Source organism: Neodiprion fabricii, chromosome 4 (assembly GCF_021155785.1).
Source record: "Neodiprion fabricii isolate iyNeoFabr1 chromosome 4, iyNeoFabr1.1, whole genome shotgun sequence".
NCBI classification, from domain to species: domain Eukaryota; kingdom Metazoa; phylum Arthropoda; class Insecta; order Hymenoptera; family Diprionidae; genus Neodiprion; species Neodiprion fabricii.
Window position 1 is genome coordinate 18,950,673 of NC_060242.1, and position 14,615 is coordinate 18,965,287.

A 14,615-nucleotide genomic window follows, 5' to 3' on the forward strand; every position below is an offset into this window, starting at 1 on the left:
CGCAAAAAGTTTGAGGCAATTAAGCTACTGGCTCAACAACAATCTTCGAAAGTTTTTAATTCCATTCCATTCAAGTCTTCGCCTACCAATGATGTCCAATCTCGCTAAATGAGTTTCGCTACTCTTGCCAGGTATGGAAACTATCAAGTATGGATTACTTCATACTGACCATATCGAAGTCGCCGACGGTGGTGCGGAAAATTCACTCTTAAAAAATTGTAGGGCAAAGCTAGGTAGTTGGCCTAGGTAAGGAAACGCGAGAACTTGTGCGCCGGTGTATTTAGAGAGGTTCTATAATTAATTATTGTTGGGTACTGGATTACCCGCACGGGGTGAGCGTTTACGACATTTCTCGGTAAAATGCGTTTCTCAATGTAGACAGGGTGAGCACTGCTGATATATTCTACCTTGCGAGAGGGAATGATACTCCGTAAGTTATCACCCTATTGCTGGTTGTAATTGCCTACGTTCCATCGTAAAACTAAGACGTGGGATATTACTTTGTTGTTGATACTGAGCCTTGTGGATGATATTTGAATAAGAGGAAGAGCGGTATAAAACGAAAACCGGGAATTCTTTATTGGTTTTATACTATTTTCAAACCGGAAGCCAGTTGTTAATGTTCCTTCTGTCGTAAAATTAAAAGTCAAACGAGCTGCGTGTATCGAAAATTCAACGGTTACACGACAAGGTTTCAATGTTTATAATGAACTCTCTTTACCATATCTTACTGTTGATTTGCATTCAGAATGAGAAACTTTCAAGATGAGGAACAAGATATGTTGTGCGAATGTGCTGAACAGATAAAATTGAGAAACAACCGAGGCTTGGAACTATAATACAGTTGTACAGTGATAGGGGAGCATTCAAATATTACGTAACGTTTTTCGGACTGTTTGACCGAGAGAGAGAGAGAGAATGAAATTTTTACTTTGCGGGCAAAAGGAATAAAATAAAAAACTGAACTTTCTTCGTCCGAATACAGGGTTTTGAATCTTCCTCAATTGCGAAGAAATGAAGTTTTCTGAAAAAACCGATTCTCCCAAATTCTCAACCGTGTTTTTGTGATTAAAAATAGTTTCACGTATATCAAAAATCCCCAAAAAAATCGGTTTTCATCAAGCTTGAAAAAACTGCTAACTCCCGAACTCTCATTTCCCGAATATATAATTTTGAATTATCCTCCATCTCAAAGACACGAAGTTTCTCGAAAAAATCACCCACATACTTATCACAAACTCCACCTTCCCAGCCCTAATTTCGTATAAACGATAGTCCTTCACGGTCCATCGCGAATCCCTGGAAACGCGGTCTTGATCGAGCAGTCCGAGTTCCTCCCAAAACGTTTTCACGCCAAAGACGGTGCACGGGGGTGGAGGTTTGATATTGCGGTGGCGTAGGTTTAATCGCACGATAATACAGTCAGGCGATTATCCTGCGCGGGTCGGCCGCGCTCGCTCGGCTCGTTAGCAGGGTGTCGTACGGTCGCGGTTCGGGGGTGGTGGTAGCGGCGGCGGTGGTGACGGTGGCGGGGGTGGGGGGTGGCGGTCTTGACACATCGTTCACGGGCTTGGTTAAGCGCAACAAAAGTGTCGGCGCGTCGCGGCGTGAACCGACAACCGCCGACGCCGTGTCATGGCGACCGATGTCGAGGGGTTGTGGGGTGGGGGGATGGCGGGGGGGGGGGGGGGTGGAGGTCGGGGTTGGGGTCACCCTCGACGTCGACGTCGCCGTCGCAGGTGCGGCGGGACGCGAGGAGAAGCCCGCGGCCCGGAACCACGGAGAAACGCGCGACGTCGGCGTCGGCGGGGAAATAGGGAGGGGGGACGGGGGCGGCGGTAGGGGAAACGGGTCGTCGGAGGGAGGCGAGGAGCGTCGTGGACGTAGTCGGGCAGTCGCGATTCAGAGCTTCGTGTCGGAGCGTCGGTACGACGCTTGATTTTCTCGCCCGCACTTGTCGCTCAGGAATTTTTCTTGTTGTTTTTTTTTTTTTTTTTTTTTTTTACTCACAACGAACTCTCACCGTCGTTTTTCTTCATTATTTTACACCTTTTTCGAGCTTTCGTAATACGCGACGTTGTTGAACAGTGAGGTTCGAGTTGAAGGAAAGATAAAATATACAAATTTAATGGAAATATATTGTTCCAGTGGATATTGCGAGCATGCTTCGCAACCGTGAATTTTATCCAAGTGCGACGATCGCGACGATGATTATCGTGAATTTTATACCGCACGACGAGCAGAGGAATTGAACAGTGAATTTAGTGCCGATTTTGCGTAATCGAGTGAATTAGTATTGTTCAAGATAACTAAATATTACAGTTTCGTTATTAAGGAAATTGGTGTGAAACGACTCTTGTTTGAAATCATGATAATCGTGCGATAAATCCTGGATCGATTCGCACGTAGTACGGCATAAACAATAATATTTTGTGTCCTTAAAGTGAGAGGAGAAATATGTACGACCATTAGTACGTGTGTATCCCAGTTCCATCGTTATCTTATGTTCGTGTCACATGAAACGGTGCTTACGCTCGTCTCTGTTGTGGGTGAAAAATAGTGAATCCAGTGTGATTTGAAGAAATTGTTTAAATCGAAGTGAAAAAGTAAGGGGAAAGCAACACCACGATGCTGACTTCGAGTGCGAATCAGTATCTCCGTCCGGAATATCTTACCCCTCTGCCAACAACGGTTAGTTTGATGTATTCAGTTTCCTCATTTTCTTCATTTTCTTTAATGCTAATAAAGTCCTTTGTTTCATCGAACATTCATCATCCCTCGACGATTCTTAATCGTATTTTCAAATATCCCGCGCTTCGATTTTTTTGCGATTATTCCATCAGATGATTTTCATTCGTCCTTTAATCTTGACGCTCACCTACATTCATCCGTCTCATTCGTATTCTTACCTCTATCTCTCACTCCTGTACAATAAATTTCGCGAGAACAGGTAGGTGAGCGGAGGTTTGATTCATTACGTTTTCTTCCCTCTGCGGGTCGATTTCGATCTTCATCGCGGGTAGAATCCATATTTTGTAAAGGAATATGAATACATCATACGTGTTACAAGGGACGATTGGAATCCTTTGAGGAATCTACGGAATCTGAAATTGTTGTCAGGGTCGTTCGAATTGTTTTTCATATTCCGCGCGCGCGTGCTCCAATTACTTCTCCGTCTCTTTTCCTCTCTCGCGGTTTTTGCTCGCTTGGGGCGAGGCGCCTACCGCGGAATTTGAAATTCTGTACAGGCATCTTCGGAACGCCAACGATTTTACAACTTTCTCTCTAATTATTATAACGAGCGGTTCGTAACGATCGTGTGCGGGGGTATATCGCACACCTGTAGAGATGAACGATCGGCGATTTCGGAGCAATTGTCGCTGATAAATCGGCAGATTCGTTCCCCTCATAAATTTTTGCATTCATCACGAGGCAGGGAATATACGACTGAAAAGTCAACTTCGTCCGTCAGTTGCAACATGATATGTGTGGCTTGAAATTTGTATGAAAAAAATCTGATAACTTTCATCCGATTGAGTGGTTGCGATCTAATCGCTCGTCATAAATCGCGATTCAAGAATTTCTGACGAAATCACGCGCGGTCGAGAATCACCGCGATTATATCTACGGAATCGTTTGCGACGCGTGTTCTCTCATACCGATTCGTATCTCGTCCTCGATTCTTTGAATCGTGTAATCTTCGCATTTGTATTCTCAGTTGTTTTTAATTTGCTTTTTTCTTTTGCGTAAAACTGAACCTGAATTCTCGTCACCGATTCAATATGGCCGTCGACGGAACGCATCGCGTGACGTATTACGCACGTGTCGTCGAAGGTAACCTAAAAATTGGGCAACACGAATTTCCAATTGGTGAGAATTGCGTTTGATCAGTTTTACGATATCGGAATCTTTGTGTAATCGAATTCAGGAACGATATTATTCGGCTTACTTCACTCTGGCATCGGAAATAACGTCTCTCCTCATCGGAATGTATCGGTAATTTAACCGTGCCATCGTATCGAAATTGATGAAACGGAAGTTAACGATCGTGAATAAAATTTGATGCAATCAAACGAATTTTCTGTCTGATTTAGAAATCGATCGATGTTTTGTTATCTGATGGGTGATAAAATTTCGCTAATTCAAAATGGCGTTTTCGGTACCGGAGGAAAGATCCGGACCCGTTAGTTGTTCCTTAATTGCATCGAGCGGCATTCGTAACGTGTCCGTGACGCCGATTTGGGTATTTTCGCACCGCGTTGCCCAGTCACGCATCGCTTATTCCGTGCCGAATTGGAGGCACGTATGCGGCCGTCCGATCGGCAAATTTACGGCCCATATTTCATCCACGTATCATAAATCCCAGCTCATTTTATAAACCCCCCTCGTTTCTCTCTATCTGCGACTGGCCGTGCAGCAGCTACCGCGTGTATTAAACGAGACGTTGCGAAATTCGTTGAAAAGTTTACTCAATGACCGATCTTTCGCAAGATCGTTATTCTCGCTCGATAAAATCTCCCTTCATTCCTCTTTTTCGCTCTGTCTCCTTTTATCCTACCCACGTATTTCGTCTCACGCACGGCGTGAATGCAATCTTGCCGCAAATCCCTTTCGTACCCATCACCACTGAATAGTCGTTACTTGGGATATGCAATTTGAAATTGATCGAGTGTCCCATTTACTTTGCTATGCCAACGGATTCCTTCTCGCAACCATTAGAAATCACTTTATTTCAAAATTATCGCATTCAAACGATTATACTCAACATTTCGTCCATTCGTATCGACGGAAAGACGTCTAATCGACTGTATTGTTTGGTGATTGACGTTCTTCGTTGATTTCGCGTTTTGGGAAAGTGATCTAACGATAAGTAACGGTATTACGCATAATATTTTTTTTACAATTTGTTCGTGGTGAAGAATGTAATAGGTGAATAAGCCAAATCCATAATAACGTATCAACTGAAATGACTTTCAGAAAATCAGTACCTACGTAAACGTGGATTTCAGATATGAAACTTGCGATTGTTAGGCATTTTAGAAAAAATGTGTTAGTTCGTTAGTTTTGAGGTCCGCACTAAGAGTTCTTACGCTATTATTTCAAAACCAAGTTTTTGTCTCGAAATGAATTCTCGATTTTCCTAACCGATCGAAACATAGATTGAAGCTTTGTTATGTATACAGTCGAAATAACTGTACTGTTTATAGGATGAACTGTATATTTTACTATTGCCAAGATCGGAGCTAAACGAAGTTTGGACTGAACAAAAATGTTCACTTATCTCGGATCATCTTTTTCTCGAACGTTTATTTTCATTTGTCCACGATTCGTTTAATCGTTGATTTACCAAAGTGATGAATAGAATTGTAATCCGTCGAAAAGTGGAGAACGTAAAGATGGGTAGAGAAACGCTAAAAACATGCTGAACAATTTTGCGCGGGGTATGAGAACTCTTATGAAACATGTATGAGGTCGAAGTTGGGTACGCGAACGCAACAAAAAATTGTAAAAAATTAATAACACGTAACTGTATAATGTCTCGAATTGTGTTGATTTGTCTTGCAATTTGAAATATGTTGCGTTATTCATTCGTTTGCTGAATTTTGGACTATCCTGACTGCAAAGTAACAGTTTTCCCAAAAAATTCGTCTTTATATTACCGTTTGAAACTTGAACCTTATAAATATTTGCCTATCACAGTATTTGATTTTTACCGATCAGGCTTTGCATGTTTTATGATTCTAATTATACAACTTCGTTGGAATATGTGACTGAAAGCCGTCAGGCTTACGTTTTTAAAAAATTTGTTATACTTTTCATCGGTTGCAAGTTGCATCCATTTCCAGAATACACAAAGTGTACAATTGTGTCAGGGGCAAATTTTTTAAGAATCGTCAAAACGGTGTCCCAGCCCTCGATCACCGAGAATAACGATGAATCTCTTGTCTGTTACAGCTCGACGCGAAGAAGAGCCCCTTAGCGTTGCTGGCGCAAACATGTAGCCAAATAGGCGCAGACCCACCATCAAGTAAGTCTTTACTGGCTCCGCTGGATAAACCCGCATCATTGAAAGCGCCAAAATCAGAGCATCACCAACAGCAGCGGGAAAAGTCATCGCCAAGCACGACTTCCGCCCCCGAACCGACTTCGGTGCGGTCGAGCTTCAAGCCGTACGAGTCGTGCCTGGGTCGAGAAAAGGCTTCGAGTCCAGAAGAGCAGCAGCGAGCCCCGTCGAGTCATTCGTCGTCGGGTCGAGCGAGAACGCCGGGAAGTGGGGGAAAGCGGTGCTCAAGCAACCAGAGCGCCTCGTCTGCGCGCGCAGCCACGCCGCAGGGCCGAAAGACGGCGACACCTGGCGGTGAGGCAGCGCGCTCGTCGCCATTGGGTCGTTCGGGCGCCGCCGATCGTGAGGCCCAAGCGGCGGCGAGCAGCCCTGCGCCCTCGGGAAAGCCGGCGTACAGTCCGGCCGGCGTGCTGGCTTTGACGGACCCTGCGCTGAAAGACCTGCCGCTCGGAACGTTCAAGACGGGAGCCGGGCCGCCGTCGACGTCAGCGGCATACATGGGCTACCCGGGACAGCTGCCTATCGACGTGATGGCTAGTTCGCTGATGTCGCAGCACCACGCGGCGCTGAAGAGTAGCCTTGGAAATCCTTACCTTGGATACGCGCGAATGAAGACCGCATCGGGGGCCGACGCTCTGGTCCCGGTTTGCCGGGACCCTTACTGCACGGGCTGCCAGCTGAACTCCCAGCTATTAGCGACCTCCGTGGCGAGTAAAATACCAACCACCTCCGCCGGCTGTCCCGCCGGATGTGCCCAGTGCGACCACAAGTCGGGCCCCGCCTCGCCTTACGGGCCGCTCGGGACTCACGGGCCCGTTGCCGCGGCCTACGCGCACGCGCAGCTAGCCGCCCTTGCCGCCGCCTCCCAGCTACCTTACGTCTGCAACTGGGTAGCCGGGGACGGCGCCTACTGTGGCAAGCGGTTCTCATCCTCCGACGAACTCCTCCAGCACCTCCGAAACCACACCAACGTCTCCGGCGACCCTGCAGCCGCCCTTTCCCTCCTCTCGCCGCCGGGTCTCCCCCCTTCCCACCCCCTTCTATCGAGGACCTACCCGACCCCGCCCCTCAGCCCCCTCGCCACGGCACGCTACCACCCTTACGGTAAACCCTCCCCCCTCATGCCCCCCTCACTTTCATCCCTCGGGATTCCCATGCCGCCTCACCCCCACCACCCTGGGCTTCCGCCTTATTTTTCACCGTATTCGCTCTACGCTGGACCCAGACTCGGAGCCGCTTCCGGAATGCATCCCTGAGATTGAACGGATTGAGAGGTGGGAGATTTTTTCGGCCTGGATAATGGGAGATTGATATCCTCATAACTTAGATGTTTTACTATATATATTTATATATACGCATACCCGTTCGACTGTGATTCAAGCGAGTAATGGTGCCGCCCCTCACCTCAAATTTACACCACGAAAAGTATCGCGTTATCGAAGCCGTAGGAGGTTACGGTGGGACGGGCAGGAGAAAAGCTTTGATTGGTTCGATCATTCGGAATTATAGAATTTTTGCTACGTCGAAACAAAGTGTTACAAAAATTAAATTAAAAAATAAAAAAACACCGGTCCGTTATGATCGATTCACGTAAAAATTGTGCGTGTGGTGGCGCTGACTGTCACCGCATGATTCGGAGTCATAGGCATCGAGCACGAACTACGAACTTGGGTCGAAAATCGTTCAGCCTGTAAATATCTGTTTTTTTTTCTAACCAGAAACTTAACTTTAATATTAAACACCCCTGGCATGAAATTATTTTTTTCAAAATGGATGGAAAAAAAAAGATTGTTTAGTGTTGTTCTTTCCGTTGTTCATTATATCGATTAATTATTGCTCTTAACTTGTTTGAATAAGAATCTACTTGTGAAACGATCCTCGAGGTTTTTTTATCCCCTCGCAGCTATAAACTCTTATGAAAAACTTATAAACACTGGCGCAATGCATTGCATTGTTCTTAAATAATAATTGTCGTATTTACTGAAATCGCTGGTTGTACACAACTACAATCTACATTAACATGGGCAGTCATGGGTTCAATTGACGGTGATACATTCCTGAGCCATCGACCAGCGACCAATCAAATGCTCAGAAAGAGACAGGCATTGGCCGAATGTGTCTCCTTCTCTCTAACTTTTAGCGTTACCACTGGCAGTGTAGGGAATGCGCAGTCCGTGCTCTCTGTCTATGCTCGGAGCCGGCATTTTCACGAAAAATTCCCGATATATTTGTGAAGAGTTGATCGATAATTCTGCGATGCTCAACTAGACCTGAGAATGATGCAAGCGCACGCTTTTTATTATTAAAATACAAAATGATATTGCAAACATTCGGTATCAAGTTTATCAACACCTTGTATTGAGTTTGAAATTTGTCAAAATCTAAATTTACAACTCTGACTAATGAAATATCGCCTGACGATACTTTATTTATTCTTTCAATCCTTCAACGAGGTCAGTGACTATCAAAAGCTAACGAACAGTCAATTTTTACCGCGGTGGATGAAGACTGAATAGACTTTTTTCAAACTTGTCAATATTTAGTGAATTTTCACTATTCGGATGAGAATTATTTTCTGTATGTACGATGCATCGTAATTTTGCGGTTATTGTTAAATATCTCGCACTTTGTGTCGTGTGGAAAACATGACTGGACGTTCGGTCAAAGCTACCGTCTTAAACCCGGATCTGTACAAAAGTATTGTTACAAGTATGCCCAAAACTTCGAAATTGACCTGCGAGCATTGAGGATTAAGATTCTAATGGGGACCGGGAGAAATACGCAATACTGAACGAATACTCTTGACAATCTCCTGATACGGGTAAAAAAATGAAAATTTGGTAAGCACCGAGGCGGTGTTGAAAATAACAAAAAAATGACTAAAATCCATCACATTTTTTTACAATATTTCACCCAGATGTCGCAACGGTTCATCCCAGTCCCCTTGACTATATATATATATATTAACTATGATGGCGAAGATGATGAATGGGAAGAGCGATCGAATCTCACGGTAGCGATGTATATGATGATATTCGTTGTATAAATACACAAACGTTACAGTAACCATCTGCGGTGGAATGATCGAGAAGTCAAAAGTTACGATCGGTTTTCTCAGGCACCGTGCAGCCGACAAATGTGCAGGCGTGTAGCAAGTTTGACGTCAAGACATTTTAATGGATCTCAATTTAAGCTCAATATCTAATTAAAGCTGCCCTGCTCTGAACTTTTCAAAACATGATCTGATGTGAATCGATCAGTCTGTCTGCGCTATACATACGTAAATATACATAAATAAATAAAATAAAGAAATGGATTAATAAACAAAATAAATTAATTATTAAACCAACGTGTATACGTATACATGTATATGTATATGAAATACTCATATCCAATATCCTTGCATTGTAATTATTGTAAATTTGTTCATAGCCGTCTATAAAATTCGTTACACATATGTTATACGTTATATATGATAAAATTCCGATACATGATGATTGATACTACAATTATTATAAACGATGATCGTGTGACTATAACGTGCATTCTATGCGAGTGAAATAATATATTGTAATAGTTGTAATGTTTCATAGTTCATTTTTTTCCTAACCAAAGTTTTGTTGAGTATCGGGTTACCTAATCATTCGCGTGTTTAACAATTGCACGTTATGCAAATATCACAAAGCAGTATCGCAGCTCCGATAATATACCTTGCAAATATTTACCTCGCGCGTTTATATACGCGTGTTAATGTACATGACATTATGAAAATATAACGGTTATTATCAATATGAAAATATCGAATTGTACATAGTTTAATCATTATCGCTATTACATTATTATTAATATTATTTTTATTGTTTCTTATTATGCATATATCGCGGCATCCATGCATGCGGACATTTATAAAATGTCCGTGCGATTGCTCAGTCAAATGTTATCATACGAAACACAATACGATCCATGTAATTTTTACCTTATCATACGTTACCGAATTATTGTACTGTTTGCGTACCTATATTATAATATATTCCATGTATCATGAATTTTAACCTCACCGCCGACGTACCTTTACTGCATATGGGTAATAAAGAAGAATAAAAAATAAAGAAATCTATCGGAAGAAAGAAGCTCACGCGAAAAGTTGAATGTCGTTCGAAATAATTGCCGAGAAAGAAATCACTCGAAATTATTCACACCTGTGCACGTGGAATATTCGATTCAAGAGCTGAGTTATACGAGACTTCGACGGAATAAACAAACGGTTTCTCAAAATATGTACCTACGAATGTAATTATATAATTGTTCTATATCTGCTGCTTACATAAAAATTGTTACGATGCGTATGTAAAATATAGTGATTCCTTTGAACGTCATTGAGATTTGAATTAAAAGAAATAGTTTCTCATTCTAATTATTGAACGCTGTTTGCCTTGTCATTTTTTCACACATAATTCCTTCCACCATTTCTCCTCTCTATCGTCGACAACGACGCTTCCACCTATCAAGAAGCTAAACTAAATATCGTACGTGTGTATTATATTGCTTAGAAGTTAGTAGACTAGGATGTTTCGTTTTTCTTAGATTTTTATTTACAACCCGTCAAGGTAAATATGTGAAATGAAAGAAAGAAATTTGTTATGAAAAAAATTAACGGACGACCACGGAAATCATGTATATATATATATATGTCACAAATAATCATAGCCATGGATATCGTAATTTTGAAAGAAGATTGGTAATTCCGCTATTGCTGTGCTGGGCAAAAACTGATCGGTGAAATTTTATGAACATGATCAATTATGTTAGTATGCCGTGAAAAATTTATGACCTTTTCCTTACTCTTTATCGTAACGTGGTTAGGAAACTAAGAATGCAAATGAAAAGTGCATAAGAAATACGAAAAATATATTCATCTTAGCCAGTAGAAACTGCTTTCGCAAGAGAAATGAACCTAGATTCATCACGGACTGATAAACTGCGTAATTTTTCCTTCAAACAACTGACTAAAACACGACATTTCCAAAGTTACTGGCAATCGAAGTGCTTACACCTCAATTTGTAGTTTTCAGTCTACCTTCCAGGTTAAAATTATTTGTGGCTCCAGTAAAATTCAAACAAATCTTTTACAATTTACACTTATCGGTATTGGAGAGCGCGACAAGAGAGATAACGTTGATTCCTCTAGATGTTCAAGATATCAACACAACCATGTAAACAAGCATTCACGGGCATCGATTCAAGTACTTAGAGTGCGAGGGACTAGGATAGTTTCAAAACAAAGAAAGCAAAACAGATCGTCGAATTCCTGAATTTGCGGTGATCCAGTCGAGTCAGTCGCGTGGCGCGTTTCTTCCGATACGTATCGCGGATGGAATTGTTATCACAGTGACGAAGTGCTACGTGTGTCAGTGTGTCCATGTGCAAAGTCTGAAGCGATCTAGAGAGGACGACCTCTACTTTCCGCAGGATGAAGGACGCCGATTGCCAACTTGACACTGGGCGGCTGGACACGTCAAGGATTCAGGAAAACGATAAGGTACGTGTTTAATGTCAAGAGATTCGGTAAATATATCATGGATCAGCTGTACGCGTATTATGATCTATATCGGTCTTAGGTTACTATCGACGTTTGGCTTTATTTTTGTCAGCTAAATTCAAGCATTTACGAGTGCTGTGCTGAAATTTATGGACCTTCTCTATCGCTTTAGAGGACTTTACGACTAGAGTAAAATAAAAGCTTATCATCGATTGATCGAACTCTCGCTCTGGGTGTCTTTCGATATTGAGAAGTATTGTCAAATATTACGCCTTGCATTTTCACGAATCATCATTGATGCAACTGCGAGAATGATTGCGGCGAAATCGTCACGCGTACCTTTTGTCCTACTGTTTCGTTCCTCGTTTTTCGACAGGTAGGCTTAATTTTTGCGAAACGAACATTTCCTCGGCGTTTGATACTGTTTTTCAGGTACGTCACATCGCGCTTTGTAAATTTACTGTTCCGTTCACAGCAGAGTTAGGACTGAACCAAAAATATTTATTCCACCATCGCTTGATCGCGCATCGATCTTGCTGTCCAACCACAAAAAGTATGAAAGTTCCCAAAAGCTTCCAAAGCTGAGGCAGAAGTGAAAACAAGTTGAATTTGAATTTTAATTTGATTCGTTTCTATTTTGCGAACAAAATAATCTCCAATGAAAATAAACCACTGTCGGTGTCTAGATTTGTTTGTTCATTTTCATTTCTCTGCGGAATGAATCTTGGCGTAAGGGATATGGAAAAAATAACAATTCTTTCGAAAAACAAGGGAATCGAAGGGATTCGCAAACGGGATTTCGCAACGATGCTCGGATTTTGCGGAGGGGCGGGGATAGAGCCTTCTGGCGATTTGGCCGGGCGATAAATCGTCAAGCGGAAACGGAGTGGTTCTCGGCCGCAGTGCGGGTCAACCGATTCATTATTGAAACGAGTAAAATCACGCCAGCGTGTTCACATTCGGAGCAAATGGAGTGGAAACCCGCCTCGCTCCAGCCGGGCGTCCCGTTCCCTATTCTGGCGCAGGAATCAATCTATATATAGGCGTGTATGGGTGTATACTTCACGCTGGCACAGCTGCCGCTGACAGGACGGAATACAAGCGTGCACGTACAGCAAACGTCACTTTAACTTCGGCTGCTGTGGGAAAAATATTGTCATACTTCGCGGGCAAATTTTTCGAAGAAAGGCAAATTGAAAACGTTTGAAATGCGGATTTCCTTTCCTGCTTTTTTCGTTATTGTATTTTTCTCTAATATGAAATATGTTGCATTGTTTGTAGGTGTAATGTGTGTGCATCGGTTTGGACGTTCAAAAAAAAAGAAAAAAATTTTATGCTCCAAGTTGAAAAATCTTGAGTTAACCTTGAAGAAATCAGATCCCCAAAGTTTCAACGCTCTAACTCACCATCGAAAGGTGCCTTTTTTTCTTTAATTTCTTGTAGACTTATTTCTGGGCAATGTTTTTTTTTTGTTTTGGACGCCATGTTGAATATTCCATCATATTACATCGAACTGAAAATTTTTAAGTAAAAAGTACGTTAAATCCCAGATTTATTCGGCTACGGTTTGATTTTTTTTTTCTTTGTTTTTAATCGTTATAAAATACGAGAAGATCCAAGTCTGAAATCGAATAAAATCTTATTTTATAAGGAGAAATAAAAAAAATGTCCTGCATCCCTTAATAGTAAGATAGAGCATTGACACTTTGAGGATCTTCATGGTTCAAGGTTAACTTGAGATTTTTCAACTTGAAGCATAAACATTTTTTCAACGACCAGTCTAGTATGTATGTATATAATATTATACAATAACTTCACCGTAAACTTTTTTTTTTGCATCTACAAATTTGCAACTTTGTTGTTCATGAACTGGTGGAATATGGAACTAACTTCGTGAATTTGGGATGGATTTCTAACAGAATATTTGAAATTCCCACAACCGATAGTTCATATGAAAAAATTTACCAACATTAATTGTGGTATTTAATTACACGTGAGAAAATTATTGCAGTGAAAATAAATTTTTACTACATCATAAATAAGATTTTCATAAGGAAAAATACGGTGCAGAAGAAAATAATCAAAGGCCATAAATAATCGTGGATAAAAAACAGGTTCGATGATGTCATGTATCCGTGTCAGATGTATAATAATACGGTTGTAATATCTGTCGCGAAATTGATGCTAATCGCAATATCTTCGGAATTACGAGCGATAAATTATCGTTGCAGTGGGTCATTGGACTTATCTTGATGTTCGTGCTCTGGCATGGATTAAGAAATGCAAAAGTGGGTCAACAGCTGTCTGAGGAAAAAAATAAATAAAACACTAACTCTTGGGATTCCTTTGCGATCGCGATACGTGACGCGAAATTATTGAAGCCAAAGTTTTACACCTGGAAAACGTAAAATTCGCTGGCCAATAGTTTTTCTCAACAAATATCGATTTCCAAAATATACCGTTTTTATTTATATTTCCGGGATTTGTGTCTAGGAAATATAAGTATTCTGCATTCTTTCAAATTTATTTATCAAGTTATTCACTTTAGTTTTCCTATTTTTATTATTTAGCTCCAAGAAAACTGTTTACTCCAATACGAATTTATTAGAAGATTTTTGAATGGATAATGATTTCCATTATTTCACCACAGTATCTTGAAAAGAGTCTGATAGACTGCAGTTATAAGTAGAAATAAAATGGTTATTCCGTAGATCACGTAGTATTTTCATAGCTTGAAATAATGTTGCCGATGAACAGAAATGTGTACGATAAATTGTCGTTATGCAAAATAGAGACTCTTTCTAATGGATACGTATTCATTTAGATTATCTTCCGAAGTTTACAGGAAATGTTTTATCAAATATTTTGATAAAATTATTCAGTGCAATTACATGCGTCACTCAATTCTTCGAATTAAATAGGTATTTGATGGATTCCATGCCAAATCAAGTCGCCTGTGACTCGGACGATTTTGCATTTTTCAATTTTCATTCCAACAGGACAGTCGTCACT

The 14,615-nt window shown here is 41.4% G+C and overlaps 1 protein-coding gene across 1 annotated transcript; it reads left to right on the plus strand.

The window, feature by feature from the left end:
• The first annotated feature begins 1,933 nt into the window (after positions 1–1,933).
• LOC124179803 (zinc finger protein Elbow-like) lies at positions 1,934–8,451 on the plus strand. Its single transcript, XM_046564565.1, has 2 exons — positions 1,934–2,691; positions 5,956–8,451. The coding sequence occupies exons 1-2, from the start codon at positions 2,629–2,631 to the stop codon at positions 7,318–7,320; spliced, it is 1,428 nt and encodes a 475-aa protein (XP_046420521.1). The 5' UTR covers positions 1,934–2,628; the 3' UTR covers positions 7,321–8,451.
• Positions 8,452–14,615: the final 6,164 nt, after the last annotated feature.

Excerpts from the sequence above, each read along its gene's own strand:
- LOC124179803 (XM_046564565.1), top strand. The coding sequence starts at position 2,629 with ATGCTGACTTCGAGTGCGAATCAGTATCTCCGTCCGGAATATCTTACC. Across the intron at positions 2,692-5,955 it reads TTACCCCTCTGCCAACAACG|CTCGACGCGAAGAAGAGCCC; the intron begins GTTAGTTTGATG and ends TGTCTGTTACAG.